Source organism: Bombus impatiens, unplaced genomic scaffold (genome assembly GCF_000188095.3).
Source record: "Bombus impatiens unplaced genomic scaffold, BIMP_2.2 scf_0279, whole genome shotgun sequence".
In the NCBI taxonomy this organism is placed as follows: Eukaryota; Metazoa; Arthropoda; class Insecta; order Hymenoptera; family Apidae; genus Bombus; species Bombus impatiens.
The window spans coordinates 208,193-232,035 of record NT_176698.1 but is presented as its reverse complement, the minus strand read 5'-3'; the positions used below and the strand labels follow the sequence as shown (position 1 = coordinate 232,035).

At 42.6% G+C, this 23,843-nt stretch overlaps 1 protein-coding gene across 2 annotated transcripts in view; it reads left to right on the top strand.

Annotated features, from left to right (window-relative positions):
• The window catches only part of LOC100750148, a 34,814-nt gene that overhangs the window by 5,051 nt on the left and 5,920 nt on the right, over positions 1-23,843 (top strand). The window contains exons 1-4 of one of the 2 annotated variants that reach the window (XM_033320332.1): positions 1,676-1,761; positions 1,847-1,955; positions 5,510-5,719; positions 19,619-20,040. In XM_033320332.1, the coding sequence (XP_033176223.1) occupies positions 5,581-5,719; positions 19,619-20,040 (561 nt within the window). In that variant the 5' untranslated portion in view covers positions 1,676-1,761; positions 1,847-1,955; positions 5,510-5,580. Of the gene's footprint in view, positions 1-1,675; positions 1,762-1,846; positions 1,956-5,509; positions 5,720-19,618; positions 20,041-23,843 lie in introns of those variants that run through there. The other variant, XM_024367095.2, reaches the window with a different exon arrangement.

The window sequence follows — 23,843 nt, the reverse complement described above, 5'->3', positions numbered from 1 at the left end:
GAGAGTCATCGACAATTTTTCGAGTGCAAATGCTTGAAAGTGAAGGGTTACTATGAAGTAAAATAAATTTTCGATTGTGATTTGATGAGGTTCAGCGAATTTCCATGGATTTCGCGTTTTCTCATTCTTTTGTTATTATTTCGAGAAACTTTCTGCATTCAAATTATCCAAACTAGCAATGTCTCACAACATACTAGTTTGATTATTTTATACAAAAAATTCAAGGGAAATTCAAGGTCGAATTTTAAAATGACAAAACATTGCTGACCCAAATAACTACATCCTACTATATCATAATATCGCCGTTAAAGTTCCGAAGTTCACGGAAAATGTGACGAATCTTGCAATAAACGAATGTCCTACTTTCAAATTATTCGGACGTCAAACTTCTTTTTAAAATCAAAATCGAAGAAACACAACAGAAATAACGGCTGGCTGATCTCTTAACACCCTTATATCGATCGAAGATTTCTCTTTGAAAAATGAGCACCGGTGGCGTGCCCCTAAATCCCAACGAATTATCCTTGCTTCACGGCGTGTTGCCAGAAGAACGAACGCTGAGAAATCTGCGACGAGCGTGATCCGCCGACAAAAGGGGATCATCGTGCGCGCTGGAAACAACGTGGTGCAGGTTCCTGGACCGGTGACCAGCGTGTCCGCCCACGCGAGGATGCCGGTCGTTCTAAAAATATACAATCCAGTCGGAGCATACGGTGCTACCGGTTTTAAATCTCGCCCGCTACCGGCCAGGAACCGATTCAATGCTTTCCGTGGAAATAAAACGAAAGACCCGGGCCACACCGACGACAGAGAGCCACTTCCGAACCGCTAAACTCGTGGATCGTTAACGTTGATCGCTATAAGGATAGTTAGACGACTAGAATCGCTGAGCTAAATATCATACGATTCGATAGATTATTGCAGGTTGAAAATCACAGTGGTGTAAGGCCACTGTGTATTTTCATAAAATAATGTTTTGCGTTTATTATTATAAAGAGTTAATTAAAGTCTTTCAAGCGATGAAAATGTATTGTGACACTAAGTTGCGACATATTTAATTATGGAACTAAAGGGATGATACCTTTGAAAAATAAATTATGTATTTAAATTGAGATTTCTGTTAAACAGACAGCTAATTAGAATAGTTTGACAATAATTGAAAAAGAAACGGAGTAGAAATGATCTTGCAGGCGTTTAGAAGAATTCAAGATGGTCTGAGTGAAATATTATTAAAAAAATGTATTTGATAAAATTAAGGAAGAATTTGATGTTTTAAAGTATATGTTATGTCAGAATTTAAATAAGAATGTGCAATAAACAAGACTGATATAAGGATTATTTGAGATTTCGGACTTTGATAATTTGATAACTCTACTTACTAAGATATAGACAGAGATAGGTAATTTAAAGTTATGACCTCTCATTTCTGAAAAAATGTAACTTCATAGATAAATTAGCTAAGTATTACGCAGAGCTGAAAATAATGCAGGTCCAATTGGTCAAAATAGATTAGGAGGTTTGTGGTCAATCGATAAGTGCTATCTCGTGTACATATCATGTACACGTATGGTTTTCGTTCCAGCTCTGCATATAGTAGTTTCCTTCAATACTTCGTTACTTAGTGATACTGTTTTACTTATCGATGAAGATAAGATAAGCTTATACTTCCTTATAAACGCGAGGAAAGGAGAGGAGGCAGTTAGTAGTGATCGAAGTTACTAGAGTACAATTTGATAAAACAGTGAATCTTATCGCTTTCATGTAAGTTAGCAAAATCAATCTTTGAACTCGTTTCTTTATCGTATTAGATGCTACATGAAAATGAAAGAATTACTTTTACATTCAGTTCACATTTAACTAACAAACTTGGACTGTCGGGCGGTATTTGGCTGGTATTCAGAAAAAAAAACCTATGAAGAAAAGGAAAGTGGAAGAAAGATCGTCCGAAACAAAACGTTAGTAGCACTATTGCTTCATGTATCTATCATTATCTTCGCTCTCGATAATGTTTCACCTTACCGTTTCGCCGAGAAATCAAGTTTTCCAGCGATGTAATCGTTCCCATCCTCGCTCGAACGCAAAAAGATCAAAGAAATGATGGCAATCACGTTACGAAGGTAACTCGGTAGCCGCATCTCGAGATTACCAGCTAATTAAGATCCCAATAAAATCTAATCTACGCGCCAGTCATAAATCACCGTACGGACAGACAAACGAATGAAAGGGTTCGCGACGTGCAAAAGTAGTTCGTGCACGCGTTCTCGATCGACGTTTCGCTAATCCAGTCAATTAATATTTTTCTGCATCCGCGCAGGAAAATTTGATTAACGGTAGAACCCGTGCATCTGCCTAGACTTAGATTGTGGCTCGCGTGAAATTGTTGCCTATAAACTGTAGCTGGGATTAAGGATCGATCTGTCAATATCGATGTGGCACTCTCCATCAGGATAGACCCGCTTCTCTTCTCGTCGACTCCAGTTTCTATGGTCCGTGGCAGTAATGTCATCTCTCTGTAACGCCATCCCCGATACACGAAGGACTCACCTGGCCTTTAACTGCCTCTCTCTCTCGTTCGTGTTCTCTCTCTTGATCTCTCTCATCTGATATCCAATGACAATGTCTCTCGGCGCCGTTCCCGCCATTAATCTATTCTCCTCTTGTGCCTTGTCGTCAACCTGCCCCGGTGAATGCAGATAATCCACGATCGTTCGTCGATTCGAGTGACTCGCTTGCTCGATCATGTTGGAATCGGTGCATCGTACTTAGGATAATGCGTGTACGTATACTTTGCCCGTTCGACGGTTTCGTTGGACTCTTTGTCTCGCGAGAACCGATTTGCAAGTCGGATCGCGAAAAATGATTATTCGGTGCCAACAAGCTATTGTGTGACTACTATGCGTAATTCTGGAAACTTGTACGGATAAAGAGTATCTTGATTTAACGTATTAATCGATTGTTTACGATAATATCTTCCTAATGAATGTAGTACTTAGTTCTAAATTTGACTTTTGTTTTGAATCTTGATCTTTGTTTTTGTTTCAGTTTTTTATAAGCCCGTCTTAGATTAAGAGACATAATCATTAACTATTCTATATTACGTAGTATTAGCATTGTATAGGTCAGTACCGCAGAAATAAAATGTTACAGGTTGTAAGTGATAATATAAGATTGTTTATATAAAGCATTTAGTAATGTCAATTTCCGATTCTGCATTTTTTCTTTTTTTTTTTCTTCTTGTTTGATCCCATTGTCCCCGTGCAGAGTAATATGCCGATACTTATTTATGTGGTTTCATTGTACAGTGCGCTGGGTGTATCGTATGCATTGTGAATCAGCGCTCACAGTAGGAGCACATTGTATTCTTGTTTCTCCTCCTGTTTACCCATTCATTGGTCGCATAAAAAATTGTCGCTTAGCCAAGCATCACGGTCCCAGAGATATCTGTCGCATCTCCGCAAATTATCGCGAAATTAAGACACCGTGGCGACTTTGATTTATTCATCGTTCAAAGTCGGTATTTTCACGTCCGTTTTATCTCGTGTCTTAGTTTCGATGGAAAAACTGAGTAATTATTAGGAGAAGAGTGGAAGCAGGAACGTATTTCATAAGTTAAATTATACAACGATGTTACTCGAGCTACTCTATCGCGATAATGCGAGTCGTTCTCGATAACTTTTCACTGTCTATAATTCCATTTCCCGAAAACGTGAATGTATTGGTAAAACTTCATCAACTACCCCCGTGAAGTTGCTCGTAGAAACTACGCAGTTACGCTCGAGTGTCGCTCCGTCGTGTCATACGCGCCTCTACGAACCGTTCCGAAGTGCATACAACCGTGCCGCTCGTTTGTATGGGTTCCCTCTCACTCTCTCCTGTCGAGATCGCATTGCTACGTGCTACACGCTTTGCTTTGCTTTGCTATGCCTTCGCCAGCGTTTCGCGTCGGATGCTCGAAAGGAAAATCTTTTATCCTTGAGAGAACTATCGTTTTTACGATACGACTAATATACAAAACCGGAATAAAGAGAACAAAAGAAAAACGACAACGTTAGGAGAGGTTACAAACCTGGAGAAATGGCGCGCAAAATCTTCTGGCCGCGCTGCATTCGCTGACTCTTTCGAGTCAGTGCATCGTATCGATGTTTCGTCGACGCGTAAAACACGGGACATCATGCCACGCTCGGTTTCGAAAGTTTTGATTTTCCTTCCATCTTTTTTACCCTACTTGACCCTAACCGGTAAATTTACAACGCTACGGACCACGCGCAACCACACGATCACACATACGCAACGTTCACACACACACAGCCCCACTAGCGACTGTTCTTTTCTCCCTTTCCTCGCATCGTTCGAGTCCGGATGCGCGCGCATCGTTCCCCCACTGCTGGAGCAACCGGCCGCGCGAGGCTGGCGGAGTGGGGTAAATCGGTTGCCGCCGCGAGGCAGAACGTGCGGGCCGAGTGGCTGAAACGAAAGCACAGAATCATTACCACGCTAGATCTCGAGGAGTGTAGACGTGTTTCTCGTTACCTAAGCTCAGTCGAGAGTTCTCGTGTCGCATTACTTTCTCTCTTGCACTTTTGCTACGTACACACGTGTGATAGTCGCGTCAAAGAGGACAGTCGCGAGACGCAACGTGTTATATAGCATCGACCGTGTGCGTGTGTGGGAATCGAAGAAACGGACGAAAGAAGTCAATTTTCCCTGTTCTATTCCCTCTCGCGCGGATATTTCGCTTGTGCTCGGTGTAAGAGAAAAGCAAATTGACGCTTTTGCCAATAGACTCAGTTAGTGCATCGTGTGTCGTACATTTGACCGGAGGACATTGAACTTTGTGCCATCGTCCCACGAAACGTTTTCGAACTGTCATCTATCCGTGCCTCTCTGTGGAGATCGTCGGACGTGCGAGCGCGCCCCCATCTATCTCAAACTTCGATATTCCAGTGAATCTCGACCGTCCGTGAAACGGAGTTCGATAATCGATTGAGTTCAACGGCGGACAGATCTCACTCATGGAAAGTGATCCATTCGAGGATCCACCTTATAGGCGTTGCAGGCGACGTGATTAAGACACGCGCGTCGGATAAAGAAAGAAATCAAACTAATCGCACGCACAGTCGATCGTGTACTTATTTATTTGCTCGATCGCCGTAAATCCGCGGATCACGATTTTCGTCAACTGGTTGGCGCGTTGCGTTCTTCTCTGGCCACGTGCGTTTTCTCTACGGACAATCAGTGACGACGATAGAGACCTTCGTAACCGCGGCGACGAACATTGAGCGTGCGCCGTTGAAGCCCGAAGGCACGTGTGTCGCCACGAAAATACCTTTTGTGTCGAGCTCGGAAAAATTCGTGCTCGCGATCCCCTTTGACTCTTGAACCGTCGATATTTTTTCGATTTAACGGCGATTCTGTGCCTGCGGGGAAAAGAGAGTAGCGTAAAACAGAATCGAGAGAGAAATTTCAAAAAGTGGTAGTGCCTGATCCACTGACATTGGTTCGATTGCAGTGCCGAGACGAGAAGAGAGCAGCAGAGTATTCAAGATCTGAAAATCGTAGTGCACCTGCCAAGATCGACAAATGGCCATCCCATTCATATTGCCGTCCGACGACGAAGCGGAGGTCCAGGGACAGGACCTGGAGCAACTGATGCTCGCTCTGTACGCCGCTCTGCAACAGGTCCTCCGAAACAGGAACGACCAGCATCCGTCACGAAATCGTGAGTTGAACGATTTATTAAAATTGGTTTGCATCTTTCTTAAGATTTTCCTACGCGTTCTTGTACAAATGTCGAACTATCCAGCGCAATGAACAACATGTTGCGTTTATTGCATCAACTTTAGTTTATCTTTTGATAGAAAGGGACGAACAATCGACTACCGTACTTTACGTGGTCATGTGGCTCGTTGACACGTGCTACGGCCGCGTCTTTCTTGTTCTTTCCACTTGGTCCCGGTCTCATGGCTAGGATGTATCCATTTATCCATTGGATAGATCCAGTCTTACCACGATATCCTTCCGACGGCTTTTCAGAAAGATGCATTCGAAGACCAATTCGAAGGGCGACCAAATAGAGGCAATTGCATGAGAAAATGACAATACCGTCCACGAGACGTTTTCCGACCGTCTACGGGGACTGGTGGATCTAGTCGAGAGAATATAAAAAGAAGTGTAGACACTCGAAAAAAGTTAAGCAAAATGCAAAAAAAAAAAAATATTAAAATGCTTAACGTAATTCTTGTTATGTAGATCAATTTTAAAAGTTATTCGCAATATCGCAGCTATTGCTGCGACGCGAAGGATTTATAAATTCAGTCATTGTTGTTTTTTGAACAGATGCTGTGAATTTTTGATACCTATATATAACATATATGACACAAATGATCTTTATCTGACATTGTGTAATTGATCTTTGTTATTTTCTTTGAAGCTATTTTTTTTACCTTATTTATTTATTTATTTATTTATTGAAAAATGTATGTTCCCTTTTCCTTGCATTATTGATGATTTTGTAAACACCGATTGAAAATTGTTACTTTTTAATAAACTCTGAATACGTTGAGATTTATAATACGTGCGACGCAATTAATTTCCACTTCTCACACGCTGCAGCCGCGGGTATATACACTCGAGAGTAGGACAGCACGCTGCATATCCACTAGAAATGCAACACGTGGTTGTCGCGCGGTACAACGCGGATAACTTTCGAGTGGAACAACGCGACTCTGCAGCCAATTTCCTTTTCAAACCTGAAAGATACTTTTAGAATCATGTTTTTCATCGAGTTCCTATAAAAAAATCATAGATCATTCAAAAATTCTCGCTTCATATTCATTTCACACACAAAGTTATCCGAAATGCTTTTCTTCGATATTTTATACACAAGTAGGAGCATGAGTATGTCACCGAATTCCAATGTTAGTTTTTTTTATCGATCCTCAGGGAAAAGAGAGAAAGTGGGTTATGTGGGCGTTTAGTAAAATATTTCGGTGGTTGTAACTTCTGATTGCAACAAAATATACTCGAGTTGCGACAAAAAATTACAAAATGTCAACTTTTTCAGTGATATATATCTTTGTTCGTTATTTTAAGTATCGCTTGTTCCCTAAAACATGTACTGATCAATCTTCAATTCTCGTTCTGTTTCGTCATTGACAGCAAAAAGACATAGAATTAAGTAGTCTGTTTCAATATACATAGCATTAATAACAGTAAAAATCGAATATATTTTCCGTGCACATTATGCTATAATAGTTTGCTCTTATTAAAAATTAAGCGTCAAATATATAAATTATGGTTTCACAGGTTCGATATATAAATTCTCTGCCAACAAAGAATTACTTCTTAATCAATTTCCAGATGTAAAAAAACGATTAATCGCTATTGAAGGTGCAACAAATTCGTCAAAATTAAGGCGTAGGATATAGGGAAGTTCGCTTTGTATTATTTAGTAGGACTCACGACGCACGCGAACGTTCGTAAAGTCGCGGAGCGATCGTCGTTTCGTCCAGGTCGTTGACTCGCGTCGGCTGTTGCACGATTTGTCGAAAATTCTGATACATTTGACAGCGGTCGTTGTCCCATGAGTCAGCGTCGAAAAATTTCGGTCCATCGCGATGGTTGCGAGATATCCCGACACCTTTTGCCGTGATTTCGCGGACGTTCGAGAGAAAAAGGACACGTAGGTTGTGAAACGCGCGTGTCATCGCGTGATTTACATTTGCCCGTCCTTTCGCGTGATTAATTTGATTTCAGTTTCAATGTCTTCTTAGGTCCTTGATCCTTGATGCTCTGACGCTTTTTCCCAGAATTTTTAGTAATTTATATTTGCTGTTACATTCGCGCTCGCTTTAAATAACATTGTTCAGTAGTGTTTTCTTTGCTTGGAACTAATTACAACTAACGAAAGCTTAGCAATGACGCTATTCAGTAAGACGATCGTAGATTCATGATTTTTATTTGTTCCAGTGGAATGATTAGAATGATAAAGGTAACTAAAAAATGTCATCCTTGTTCCCTCATGATTTTTAGTTGCGTGTATCGCGATCGACTCTTTGCAATTCGATAATTTTTATTATATGATCGATCAATAAATTTTAGTATACATTTTGCAGCGAAACTTTTTGAAAGCAGAAGTTTAGTTTCGGGAAGAAAACTTCCCTTCTCTGTCGTTTCATCGATGAAAATAAAATCGAATAAAAATTGCCTCAATATCATTGGCTGTAACGTCAATGTTGTAAAAAGGGTTAAACTTGTGGAAGGAAACTTTCAAACTGCAATCCGTCTAATCACAATTCTCGTACTCACCATCATGTGCACTTGCTTTCAACTTTGTCCATTAGTTTCTCAACTGTCTCTTCTCGATGCAATCCTTCTTCATTGTAACAATAACCAAGGAAATTTTGCTGGAACATACCACGCAAAAGACTGGCGCAGAGAGAAAACAGAAGATAAGAAGAGAGAGAAGGAGAGGAGCGAGCCAGAGGCGTAAATTGCGGTAACTTATATTCGGCGCATAATGAAACGCGGCTTTACGAGGGTGCAGCGAGCGAAAGGGGGCGAGTATAACAGATGTAGCGTGGGTGTAGAGGCGAGAGTATGGCAGACGATGTCCGGCCATGACCCTGCACCGCTGCTCGAGCCTCCTTTACGGCGAAAGAGACGGCGCGGTCGCTCGGATCGACAGGAGAGTAGGAGGAAAGAGACAGAGAGGAGGAGCGAGGAGAAAAGACCGATGGTCAGGCACACACCGGAGTAAAACGCGCCATAAAACGCGATGCAACGGCTCGTTCCCCGAATCTCGGATGTCGATCGTCCACCAGAGATTGCAGTATCGAACCGTGAACCGTGCCGCGACGATTGCTCGACGAGTGCCTCGATATCGTATCTTACACGCTTTCAAATAGTACGTATGTATATGGTGTATGGTCAATTCTGAAGAAGTTCATCAACCATGAAATAATTTTTACGATAAATTTTGAGGTGACTTTTTGAGTAATTTAATGGAAATTTGTTGAACCTTGAAAGTTATTTACGATTAAGTAGTCTTATGAAATTTGTTTTTCTTTCTTCCTTTTTCTTTTTATTTTAATACTACAGTAGATGTTTTGCGGATTATTTATCGATTGCTCGTTTTGAAGTAGCGTTAATAGCTATAAATGTAGTTTTATTCAGAGAGCGAAAAAAGTGTCGTCAGACTGCCAATTAGTTGAGACAGACTTTAGTTTTAAATTAGTTCAGAATTACTTGCGTAGCGACCGTAATTTTATAAACCACCTATAAAATGCTTATGATCGAGGGTCAATGCACCCTGCTCGCTCGAAATGCGCGATTAACCGCGAGGAAACGTCGTCAGATAGCATTCTGAATCCATTTTGCCGCAGTTTCACGGCAATACGTCGCTAACGAGCCTTTGATCTCGCCGAGCAGCGCATGGAAGTGTCCCGAAAGAAACCACAAATTGCATCCGGCCGTTGCAAGTGTGTTACTATTGTTTTGGAGTGACGCAACATTCCTTGAAAATATCACGCTCCTCAAAACAATTTACGTATGTATTTTTCCAGTGATCACGAATCCTCCCCACTGATTTGAGACATTTTTTTTTCTTTTATCGATCTCCCAAAGATATAATATTATATGTAATATCAACCCTCTCGGACTCGATAAAGACGTTCTATACTACCAAAAGCCAAGAGAAAATTAGATGAAAATTGAGAAGAATCCTTGTTAGAAAAATTGAATTACGCGTCTGTTCATTATTTTTCAAACGAAAATAGATGGCGTACGGTGTATGTGCGAGGGTCAATAACCATAGTTTGCCAGCGTGGTTTCGAGAGAAGATGCAGAATCTGGCGGACCGCGAGCGCGCCGTTGCATCGAGTCGGGGTTGGTTATTTATAGAAACAGCTGTGGCCAGCCCCGTTCCGAGTCTTCTCCCGTGACATTTGCAGAAAACTTCCACCTCGTCATCGTGCTCGCGTAAACGCGACCACGGTAATAACGATTACGCCGCGTTACCCGATCACGCTCGCTTCTTTTTTCTTCCGCCTATCCGTTTTCACTCTCGTTCTCGGCGATTCGTTTTGCTTGTCTTATTGTTGTCGACGTTACGTTTCAACGTTACGGATAACCCCTTCGCTAATGTTTTCGCTGCGAACCATGACGCCCGCGCCCCTTTCCCATCGCGCGAACCGATAAGAGAATCGAACTGTCCATGCCCCGCGATTCCGCTCTAATCGGAGGCGTTTAATTTCTCGGTAAGAGAAAGATCGGATATCGTCCGTAAAACGATAACCCTTCGACACTGAACTTCGTATTATGTTACATTGTCGTAAAGCCTGCGCTCGTATCGGTGCACTGAATTTCACAGTGAACTCGCCGTCCTCCCGGAAGACCAGTAGAATTCGCCCTTTCTTTTTCAAACTGCTAGCTTGCTCTTTTTTTTTTAACTTTGTATATTAACATATTTATGATGGGTAATTTTATACAATTATGTAATAATTCTAGGGACTAGAATTTGAAATGTTCGATTTTGAATACGTAATAATTGATCATTGAAATTGATGTAAGACGTTCTGCTTCTCTTAGAGACAACTGACAATTACCGGTAATTATCGATATTTTATCCACATCGCCGATTTCGCTAATTTTTTGAATATGTTGTCGGAGACATGATTCTGAGCAACTTTTTCCTATACATATAACCGCCACTCGGCCTTAGTTTCCGAGATATACGCAAAAACCTGTTGGTACCAGTACAGTGAATTCTGCGTATAATTGTACGTCCGTGGCAGCGTATGCGTCAAGCTTGCCTGGTCTTATTTCAGCCATAAACAGATATAGTCCATATGTTAGCAATTAATGTTTTAATGTGCTAAATTGCATGGAAGAATTCTGAGAAATTGATGTGCCAAAATTTCGACCATTATATTATCTACATGGATACAAAATTCCTTTATTTTTTTCTATGCTTCCTTTAAAAGAATTTTTCGATTAGATGTTACTCGAAAAAGTTATGCGAGTGGAATTCTGATTGTAATTCCTATCGATCGTTGCATTCTGAATTTACTTCATCACGGCTTTCCCAGCGGAAATCCTGAAGACGATCGATCCGGAACACGAAGAACGAAAGCACCGACCGTAGTCCATAGACTTGATGAAATATTGAAAGAAATTCGTCATTGACGATCGTCCGGTCCTCGATGGCCGTCTCCTTCCATTCATCCAACGAGCCTGACGTTATTGGCGGAGCCCTTAAAATATTCATCGTACCAGTACCTTCCTTCTCTTTTTCTCTTTTCTTTTTCCTTCTTTTTTCGTGGTCGTCTCGTTGATAGTTCGTTACCGTCACCGGTGAGTCGCGTTTTATCTTCACGTCAGCAGAACAATGCCGTATCTTCCTTATCTATCCGTCAGAATCAGGTTTATTGAATTTTCTCACTTATCTCTGGCCTTTTTCGCTTCGATAGAAGCGAAACATTCACGAGACTCTGGTTGACGAGTTCACGAAAGACGGTTAGCTCTAGATGAATCAGATCAACACCGTGTAAGTATAATTCCTGGCAATGTTCCCGTTCTGCTTTACGCAATGCTCGTGAAAACATGTTTATTAATGCATAAGGGAAGTTCCGTTACTTCCGCAAGTTAACTTGCACAATATGAATCGTAGTAGATAGCGGATAATTCATTTCCTAATATCTTTCAAAATCTTTATCATATACAATTGCAACCGTCGTAGAATCCTTAGAAGATTTCTAAGAAATTGAATTCCAAGTATTACAACATTTTTCGGAGTCATAGTTTAGGGTTCCACAGAATTGTATATGCAACGCAATTTTAAACCTATACACAAATTCTCGAATATCTAAATTTAAAAATTCACAGAGTAATCATAAATAGAACTTCCTACGAATTATCGAAAATCCTAATTCCATGTATACTTTAGTAAAACTTCTACTTCTTTTATTTTTATAAAACCACTAAAATGTACTCGGTCAGTCGTTATCGAGATTTAAATGAACTTCTAATCGATGCAAGTGTACAGCAATATCTGTCACGATATTTTTCTCCAAAACAAACATCGAAACGATGTTTTTCGCATGACGGATTGTTTTCGACTTAACAAGCTAGTTGCCAGTGGTTCCGGCCAATTAACGTTCTTCTTGCCAGGTCGATCCTTATCCGCGGCGTCGCGTCGCGTCGTTTTTAATTAGAACTTTAATTGTACCACTCGCCGCGTGCTTTTCACGGATTTCGGAGGTCGTTCGCGCGAGCTGGCCCCGTGGAATCATTAATATTCATTGAGACGAAGCGGTGAGCGTACTCCTGTCTTCTCCCCGCTCTTTTACTGTTATACATTTTTACGCTCCCCTGAGCGTATTCTTCGTAGGCGGCTCGAGCACGCGTCTCCAGCCGTACATGAAATTCGGCTGATTTTATCTGCCCGGCAACCCTTTTCCTTCGATTACCTCAACCCTTGGTGGTACGGTTTCGCTTATCGCGGCTCGCCATCGTGATTTTATCGAGCGTGAAGATCTACCGCTGTTTTTCCTCACGAGCTCCTCCAAAATACATCCTGATTATAGCGATCTCTAAACAAAGTGTACTTCTAATTTTTTTCAAGTGATTTCCATTATTCGATCGCTTTCGAATCGTTACGATCGTTTGTCGAAGGTTTTCTTCTTTTGCTTAAAAGAGGGAGAAAATTTTCTAAAGTTTCATCTCGGTTGATGAATATTGCTTTCATTATCACGATATGAATATTCATGGGAAATATTCAAATGATAATATCGATACTGTTTATATGGCTGCGTCGAAAGAAGCGAAGTATATACTGAAACCAACTGAACCGAACTGTGAATATGCGTTCCACGCAGACAGCTAAAGCTCGCAAAACCAGTTCTTTGTTTCTCTCGATGGAAGTTGCGACTGTTCACTTAGAAAACTTATCGATAATACCTCCAACATTGTAGAGGCGCATAAAATATATTGGAAACCGACGTATTAAGCGAAGCAGAGAATTTTTTAAGTACATTACAGCGATAGAATATTCTATTGAATTGAATATTTTCTAATCAGAGAATATATTTTATCGTATGCATAATTCCGGAGCTTAAGACTATTCCATGTTCGTGGAATCTCGAGTTCCATCAGCTTAGTGGTATCGGTTTCCGCTTGATTCTCGGTCGATTATTGGCCGCGATGCAACAGCAAGAAAGAAACAAAGAGAGAGAGGCCTGATTCGCTCGTAATTATAATCATCGAATAACGGGGCAACACGTGACCAACTTGCTGTGGCGATTCGCCAGTTAACGATATAATCAGCAATGTGCAGCTTCTTAGTGATTATACCGCAAACGGAAGCTATGCATCGCTTTGTCGTTGCCCGATACTAGTAGAGCTATTGGATCGAGCGTATAACTTCCAGTTGCAGATCTACAGTGCCGCAAAGAATATTTCCACGTACTTTTCGATGAAATATTCTTTGATCAGTTCTATGCTTCATCTTCATAATATTCCTTTTTTGTTATATAAAATATAGCTTGTATAAAAGTACTACTAAATAATATGAAATCTACTATACTTAATTATTACGACATGTAAATGGTGTGCAAATACATTCGCATCTACCAGAGGCACGTATCTTTGCGCAGGGACTTTTATAAAAATATTTCTTCCTCCAACATATTCACTTTCGCATGCGGCAAATCAAAACATTCGAATTAACCGAAATGCTGGAAACTTAAAATAGATTCACGATTTTTCTACTCTCTGTTTCACCAGAATTTCCTCATCATCCATACATTGTAGGTCGAGCGCAGAGACATTGCAAGCAATCAACTATGAACCTCGATTAATTCCGCCGACAACGAAATCGCGAGTCACGTAGTCAATAAGAGTGTAATCAATCGGTCGAGCGAGCCCCGGAACGTTTCCTCGATACGACTTCTGCACCGCAGAATCCGATCGGGCTTCGTGCTCGCGAACCGGTGGACAGAATTTATTGGGTAATCAGATAGTCGTAGGAAATCGATGGCCGGCCGCGTCGTGGCGCAACCTTGTTCCCTCATTTTTACAATTTTCTCGTTGCCCGTATCGCGATAACGTATCTACCGTAGCCGTTTCCATGCCGGGCAATCGCGTTGGTACAACGCGAGCACGAGATCTTGCCTCGTCGAAGGGAATTACTCGAAACGGCGAAAGATCGTTCGATTCTCGGGTGAAAAAAATGGAGCACGCCGCGAATCGATTGTCCACTGCTAGTGTAGCGTGGTGGGGAACATTTATATCGGAGTTGGAGGTTTTACGAGATTTCCGCGAAGCGTTCGAAAGTCAGGCGAAGTAAAGTTTCAAGTAAGACGCAGAATCCGCTGCTTTTGTACGGTACGTTCACCGTGGCGCGATTTAAGGAACGTTACTTGAACGATCGTCCACATCCTGGAGAAATCATCGCGTATTTACGACTTCAGTTCTCCCGAATAGGCCCGGCGATATTTTCTATTACAGAACGAGAAATGTCGTGCACGTGTAAGTTTGGTTGGATGGTTCGACTTTTCTTCGTGGTGACTCATTTGTGGTTTTACGTTTTATTGTGTTAAACTAACAATAACATTTAATATGTGCCTGGCGTATACATATGTATATCTTGGAACTTTATCGACTTCCTTTATAAATGAAGATCATATGGAGAAATATAATTCATATTTCCTACCTTTAACGAGGAAACGACGTTAAAATTCAATGTATGCCGTTAATTAATTTTGTATTAACGACTTTAACTATATTATATTTACATTTTGAAAACAGAGCAACTACATCAAATAATTACATTGTAACGTATAAGCATTGAGAATGATTTGGTTCTTTAGACGTATTGCAGAAGTAATTACAGAAATCGATTGAAGAATCTTGTCTGTCATTTCTTGAAAATATTTTTGTACGGTGAAAGTCTAGCAAAAGGGCCTCAAAATTCACCCTTTTAATCCCTGAGTGACGTTTAAACTCAGAAGATCGACGTAAATAGACCGATCTCGTATTTCCACCTGCGCCCCATATGTATGCATCTACCGAACGTACTTAACAGTGACTCCATGGAAACTCCAAGACCGACTACCAAATCGCGTAAAAATTAATTTCCATTACAGCCTCAGCAGGAGGTTCTGACGAAACGAGCAACCGATCATTGGAACGACGTAGTTCGACTGTTCCGTCTCATTGTCTCTGAAAAGCCGCAAAAGCGTGACACGATAAAAACTGAGCGCGCGTATACGCTCGACACCGCTCGCGATTCGCGAGTGTTTCCACGCGCGAGTCGTCGTCGCGCGCGCACGCGTCTCATTGGTGTGTATCGCGGCTGCAGCGGCCTTGAGAGGGGTTCTTTGTGCAGTTGAGCGTTCACCACTGCTCACGTATGCTGTCAGGCACACGTACACTCGCACCTACGCACACATAGGTGCGGGAGATCGCGCTCGCGCTGCTAGGGTTGACGTTACACGTATACTGTAACAAGTTGCGTTGCACTTACGCGTACAAAGGGCGCTCCATGTGAGTCACGTGCTCGCATATGCTGCCAGCGTTCAATCTGCTCCCACTCTTCGCCCTTTTTTCGTCTCTCTTTCTGCCTCTTTGACATAACGCGTGTACATAATGTACATTGTCTCTCGCGTGTTCCCGCTGGTCCGTGTACACTCGAAATTTCCCCCTCGTTCCGCCACTTTTTTCTTTTTTCCCTTCTTGTTCCTGTTTTTGCTTTCTCGAGTTCCCTTTTTTTCCACCGCGTATTATCTCCACCGCTCTATCTCTTCGTGGAACTTCTCTTTTTTTTCTAGCCGTACATTCCTTGCTTCGTCTCGTCAACCCCGTTTTTTTGTCTAAACGCCTCTCCCCCCTCTTCGTTGGCTCACGATCCTCCTCCTCCTTGTCCCAACCTTCTTGTTCTTTATATACTCGTTTCACGTCCCCTCTGTGTACGACCATTCTCCTCTCGAGTCTTTTTCGTCGGTTCCAACCCGACGTCCCCGCCCTCGAACCGCGTGTGCACGTCCTCTCTGATGCACGCGGATCCAATGTCCGCGCGCGAGACCGCGAACGCAGCGTGCATGCGGGTGTTGGCCACGTGCGCGCTGCACTTTTTGCCCCGAACGCTTTTATGGGACGCGCGAGCCGTGCTCTTCTCGTTCCCCCTTTAGTTGCTCCGCTCACGAAGACGAGTTCTTTCGACCGCATCGCGAAGAACTGGCTTATCGAGAACTCAAGTTACCGACAAACTTTTAATATCTTGCTATTATATTATGTACCGTGGAACCAGAAGAAAAGCGAATGAAATCGTAACGCGAGTAAAAGCGGGTCGCCTTGAATCTCACAGGAAAGCGCGCGAAAATTGCGCGGCTGTAAAAGGTCGAATATAGTCGAACTTCCCCGGGGCATAAATTAGAATTAGGCTGGCCGTTTGTCATGCTGAAGGCGGTCGTAAATCGCGAGCTGACAGAATCCGTGCTAATAATCGTTCGCGTGCATTGATAATTACAACAGATCGTTACATAAATCGGTTTTGGAATAGGCTGGCGTTCACACCAGGTTCGTGTTCCATCCAATATACATATCGGCATGTGTGTGTAGTGACATTTTACGAGGAAAATCGCGAGGTAGAAAGCGAAGCGAGACCGTCGATACGTTCGGATAAGCGCGGCGGTTGTTTTGCAAGCGGTGAAAAGCCTGTCGTTTGCTAGAGATTTCGCGATCGAGCAGTTCGATGCGAGTAGGCGACGATGTGTGGCCGATGCGCGCGCGTACGGGTTGCACAAGCGAAACAGAGCCTCAGGAGAGTGTGGCCTGAGTATAGTGGCGCGCGTGCGAATGCTAGCGCGGACGTTTACTCGAAATGTCAAGGATGCAACCGCGCGAGCGCACGAGGGCGCACGCGCGCGCGCCACTGCGACCGGTCCCTGAGACAATGGCGGCCGGAGGCGCGGAGGAATTGTTATTTTGTCACGCATGGCTTCGATTTACGCGCACGCGGCGCACATCGCGCGAAAAACCCGCGCGCTTAAATGTTTCTGGCAGCCCAAAGGTGCGAACTGTTCTTCGTTTATGAAAAGATGGATTTCATAGTTTGTCGGTGGATGATTGTATCGGTTATCGACGTGAAAAGATGGATTTTTTCGCAAATTTTTGCTCTGTTGAAAGTTGAGATTACGTACCTAGCCTTTGGTTGCTGGTCTTTCCTTTTGTTAGCTTGAAATGCCATCGGATTCTTGATACACTGTAACCCTGTTATAACCTTTGAATCGTGTTTCTGTTCGGTCGTATTGTCTATTATTCGATAGTGTTCGAAGCTCGAAGAAGATACGTAAAAAATTCTTGCTTTGGTTTCCTGAAAATATTATAGGTTTTTTGATTATTCTAGGGAGAGAAAGATCGAAGAAGAAGGGCTAACGTTGTGTTCTATGAATTATCTTTTAATCGTTGCTTTCATGTTTTACATTCTGATTTCTCTAATCCAAAATCTATCAAAGGACGATCCGCGAACAGAGACACGTTTAACCGACAGAGACAGGTTAGCCGAGACGTGGAGTTTAATTTCCAATCGCATTAAATAACAGACAATACCACAATTTAATCTAAATTCAAAAATTAACGGCAACGCAACCAAAACGAGCCAGACAGAACGTAACAATACGTCACTGATACGAACGTGATTATTGACGCGTTCGCATGATACGGTGCGATCGAAGCGTCTTACCTGATTCCGTGATGCGAAGTAGCTCGTTGTTTCTCGAAGGTATTTAACTACGTCTTCGGCATCCGTGGCGGTAGATAACGTTCTCGCTCCGAAAATTCCAAAACCAGTTGCACTCGGTTTACGAGTACCATTTCGCGGTTCGTAAAACGCGTTACTGCGTCTCGGAGTTGGCGCAAACAGTAAACCGTTAGGCCCTCTCTCGCGACGAAACCGCCGAGCCAGCGAAAAGGCTTCGTTAAAACTAATTACCACGGGGCCTGACCCCTCCTCGGTGTCCCGCTCTTAATTATCGGAGGCGTCGTAAAAGCGAGTCAAGCGACCGACCAAGTACATTTCTGTTTACCGGTTCTCTCAGCCGGAATTACACTGCGTTTATCTGGCGTCGACGCGAGAGACGTAAAACGCGCGTGGCCACTTATCAATCGGAAAACGCTTCTTCGGGCTTACTGGCGGCGATAAAAGTGGCGAAACACGCGCGTACCCCGACGCACCGCGCGGCAGTCCGATATCAAGCGTTTCCTGACCGCCAGATACCATACTCAGCCTCGATTATTTCGTTTTTCCACTTCTTCTCTTCCTTTGAATTCTGCCGTTTTTTCAAAGAAACGCTCCATCACGTACAGTGTATAATCTGTGTTGACAATATCCTTGCACTTTCTATGTATATATCGTGTACATCTATATGTGTGTAGGTTAGATATGTCGAAATCACGGAACGAAGGCTATCGTACGGAACGTTGTAAATTTTCAGATAATCATTAGCCAACAATGTCGTTAGTTACCATTACAGGGCAACCCGGTGGTCGCCTTTGCCGTTGTCTAGCCAGAACGTGGCATTAAACCTTATAAGCAAGGCGCGCGGCCGTCATGCGTGCGTAGATCGTAGCATTTCCATTGTATGACGCAACGTTTGCCTTTGTGCCACGATTAATTATCGATGGTAAATCCAGATACGCTGAATACAAATCGGCTGGACCGCGTATTTCGTCGATTACGATATCGCGGCGGCCATCTGTTTTCAGTAGGCAGTCGGAAAGATCGCTCGGAGCGATCGAAACGGCGATGATGAATCGTCGAGCTTGTACTTATCGGATGATCGAGGAAAGTTTGAACTTTACGCTCGCACGTAAGGCGATCTCGTACGGCGCTCGGTTATCCGGCTGAATTTTGCGCGAGATTTATGGGACACGCCGACGAAACCCGACGCGCGCATGTGGTTCGCAAAGTTGACAAATTGCGGTCGAAGTTGATTAGACAGTTGCCACGATATCTCGAAATTTAGCTGAATTTGGCATTTCATTCGAATTGTTGGATTTTAGAAATACGTTTGTAGATCGTGAGATAAGCACGATTTAGTAAGTTTAATCCTCGATCGTACGTTTATCTTCAACGAAGCAAAAAAGTCGAAGTCATCCTGTAGTTATTTGTAAAGGTCATAGTAATATTCACAGACATTTAGCATCGATTCGAATGAAGCGGTTAATATCAACCCTGAGAAAAGAAACGATCCATTCTTCGCCGATAAATCTTCTTCGGTCGTCTGAAAAATAAAATAGCTTATAATAAACTTTCACTTAAATTTCCCCTGTTGAAATTGAATTTTCCTTCTCTATTGAATCAGGCTTGATATAGATTTCTAGGCAGAAGAAACGATCTTCTTTATTGGCGAATTCACTTTAACTCTTGAATATTTTGTGAGCTAGCAAACCTTCGATTAAGTGACACGAATTTCCTGTACTCTCCAGATCAGAGTTAACCGAATCTTTGAAGAAAGCAACACAATTTTTCTCACGAATAAATTCTTTTCAAAACGATACTTGACAAATTTTGGACCCAAAAAACTGGAATGAAATTAAACGAATTTCTTGTGTTCTTCAGATCGGTTGCCACGACGAATGGGCGACGACCGGCATCCAATGGTTCTGGTGGACTCGGATTTGGCTCGCATGCCGCTGCCGGATTTGGTGTTATCTGCCGTGGAGCAACTTCCGCCCGCTGCACCCCAGGTGACCGTATCTGCGCCCAGCAGCCCAACCAGGGACGCGACATTCCAGTTTCCGGAATCCAGCAATGATGTGAACGATGTGGCACCAGTGCCAAACCCAAGGCCACGACCGCGAAGACGCAGACTTGCTTCAGAGGGTGGTAGCTCCGCGGCCGTGAAGAAGACATCCGCTGTAAAGTCAATTTGCAAGTGCTGCTGCGGCCACATTGGACAGGCCTTCAACGGAAATTACTGGGCGACCGTAGGCGCCAACCTCAGGAACATCGCCGACGATTTCCACGCATCAAAGACCAAGGTCAGTGGATTAGCCGAATCGGGGTGATAATTCAGGAGGCTCTGTAACTTAATCTTTTCGTAAAACTTATCTTCGTGTCATAGTTGTTACGTAAGAGTCACATTGTTGTAACGTTGCAGTTAAACCGATCAACTTCGTCTAGATAAATCGTTTGATTTCTCAGAAGTTCAGTACGATACACGCTCTGACATTAAAATCAACAAGTTTGTGAAAAGATGGAGTTACGCAGTTAAGTTTCTATCTATAAAAGATGTTTGTTTCTTATTCTTTCTATATGTTTAAGTCATTTTTAAGACAATCGTAGTATTGCAAAATTACATCTCGTAAAGATCTGAAAATACAGAAGAAAGATATTTATCAAGAAGCTCGAAATGCAATATTGAATTTTTGACGCTAAAAAAAGGGAAAGCTCAGGATGGCTCTATTGTTTTCAAGTTTTCGCGGTTGAATACCGGGCTTGTCGTCAACGCGAGCGTAACGCCAAGTGTTTACGACGCGAAGAGTACAGGTGCGAAGTGCGCGGCGTAAAAATAATTGCGTTGCGCGATCCCTGTCACAATCCTATCCACCCCCGCGCGATACTTTTTCACTCGTCATAAAGTCACCCTTGTAGCGTGACTGTTATAAAACCGCCGGAATACGCAGATGCCAAAAAGGGAAGCCTTAAAATAAAATTCGCCTACCCCCTCGGCATTTTTACGCCCTCAATTCCTAAATTAATTTTATCCTATTCACCCTCTCGTAGCTTACCGTACATAACTCCAACATTTTTTTACTATTATATTCACATTCTCAGGGTATTATATATCTAACGTTTCAATTTAACCATATTTCAACGCAATACTAAATTCTTCAACCGGTTGACGGGGTTATTTTTTAATCAGAAACTTCAATGTCATTAAAAAATTAATAAAAAGTAGAGTTGATCGGTTTGCGTCCTCAGAGACCGTCCTTCGTAACAGAATTGTTTTTTAACTCCACTGCCCTCGGTTCTACATAACCGGAAATGGACATTATATTTCAATGAATATTAGCAAATTATAGATACATAATTTTTAAATATTTAGTTTCATTGTTCGATGCGATGTTTGTACCTTTTGTGTGAAATAGTCCAAAAAGATGCAAACGTGCAAAAAATAACGAGGAGGACAGCAGAGTTAATTCAAATATTTTTATGAAATTAAGAAATTAATAAAAAGTAGTTGATCGATTTACTTGCTGCGAAACTCATATAATTTTCTTCTCATATAAAATTCGATACATTTCTACTTACGTGGAGCAACATCAATTGCCGAGAATCGATCTGACCGATGAAAGAATCCCCCGTGCCATGGTCGCGATATCCACGATTTAATGGTCCCACGAATGATTCAGTGTCTCTCATTTCGTCGCGGTTTCTTTCTCTCTCTTTCTCGCTGGTTTGCGGAAGAAAAGAGAGATATTGGCGGCTGGAGTGGGTCAAGCCAGGGTCATAAACGCGAATTTAGTTATATCGGTGCCACCGACGGCGTCCCATGGGCGCAATAAATATCTGCCCGCTACCGTTAAGACGTCTAGTATTGCTCCCAGTGTGTACGACCCTGCGCGTAGCCGCCACTTCATCACCGTCTCACCCGCTTTACCTTCTCCATTTCCTGTCTCTTTTGATCACTCGATCTAATATGTATCGACGGCCTCGGAACGATGTCCCACTGATTTTACGAGTGGTTCCCGGTTGTTTGTCCCGGACAGACAGGTGAGAGAAATAGGACATCGGACGGTTTTATGGCAGAATTCCATTTTTACACCCAGCCCAGATGAAATTGCTCGCGGACACTCGCAAACGAATTACGGAAGATCGCCTATCGATGCGAAAGTCCATCGAAGATTTATTAGAATTGGATTGAATTTCACGATCGATGCGCGTCCCATGTAATCCGCGTCAAATATTTTCTGAGTGTAGTTTTTTCTCCTGTCGAAGGAATACTCTTATGAAAAAAAGCATTTTATAGTTTTAGTATATTTTATCGTTTTAATATATTTACGAGTGCTGGTCATCTCTTTCTCTCTCTAGACTACATTACTTAGATCACAGAGACTCCACCTATATGAACTTTCAGTGGACAAATAGTTTACATACAATTAGAGTTCATAGAATAAAAGTATACCAATCTTATTATTTTCCTTTTAAATAAGTGGATTCATCTAGGAATTCGTTTAATCACGCGCTAACTGGAATTTCGTTGGAATAAATGAACTTTACATTAGCGGAGTTTTACTGCACTCAATCTTCCTCATAGTCTAGACAAGAAGCATAGAGAATTGGACCTAATAGACAAGCATAAACGAACATAAAAACAGATCTGAACCCTAGTAATCATCGAATCGTCTCTCGCGAGAGGAAGAGAATGGTTTCTGCGGCAACGATTATTACGGTCGGTCGTTCTTTTCACTTACGCACGTCGCCGAAGCTCGGAGGAAAGGCACAGGCCTTTCACGATTTTACGAGATTCCCCGTGATTTGCCGCGGCCGATCGAGAGGAAGGAGCCAAGGGCGGTAAAGAACGATCCATCTAAAAAGCAGAGAGACGGAGAAAAAGATGAACAAGCCGGAAGGGCGTTCCCTTCTTTTATCCCTCGTCTCGACTTTATTCGCTTTAAAGGTCCGCGTCAGCGTGATACCCAATCCCACAACGTCTAATTATTGCTGGTTAAGTGGTGGTAATTGAAGGGGGCGAACGGATCCGTGAAATTGAAGAAATCTTGCGCGTCGCGTTCGAGGATCGGATACCGATCGGCTCGGTAACTCGAGGACCCGAGGCTTGTTGATAATACGAATCGTGGCGAATTCTCCGCCGGGGGAATTGTCTCTACGGAATCCCCGGCATGGTGTTTGCGTTCCTCCCTCTTGGGGAATCGAAGTGTCAGATTAATCTGTCGATGGGGCAGAGATGAGACCTGTATCTCCTCTGTTCTATGTGCACAGGGTAGATTCGTGTCTTATTTGTGTCTTATAGACCTGGCTCTCTTTTTTTCGTTTACTCTTGCTTGGTTGGATTCAACGATATTCGCTACGACGCGATGAAGCCTCGCGTTTTCGATATATGAAATTAAAGAGTAAATGTTATTTTGTTTTCTCTTGACTTTAATTACAGATTTTGCTCCCTCCGTGATGAAACTGTCGTGCCTTTCTTTTACGTTGAAGTAATTCAATTTGCTCGTGGAGATTGACGTCTCTTCCGTAGCTTTATGATGTCTCATATTTTATACGATGGCGTTGACATAGATATGGATCGTAGCTGCAAAGGTTACGCCATGTTTTCTTCGTTAAATGTTTATGGACTAGTTTTAAATGACTGGTTCTAAGCCTGAGGCCGGTTGTTCCGTTATCTATACATTGCTCTTCGATAATTCGTTTATCGCAAATCTTAAGTCATTTTATCGGTACGAAACAAGATTGAAGATTTAAAAGTGATTATAACATAATTGAGCTCGGTGTAAGTTCGATCACGACATGCTTGTACCTACGTTTTTATCCGCGACTTGACTTAGGCATTGACTTATCGACCCCTGAAAATTGCTTTTACCGGATGTCATCGCGTCCCTGCGACCTTTCGCGGGTTTCTTGATGCAGAAGGAAGCTGAGTCGATCGGAGAAACGCGTGGTCGAATGTAACTTACAAACACGATCCCCGTTCGTTCCCCGTTCGTCATGCGAAGGCAACGTTTTACATATGCATGGAGAGTAAGCGAGCATGTAACGGCTAAGTGGTCACATCCCCTTACGTGAAAGTTAAGTGGGCATGGCAGCACGAGCCGTGGCC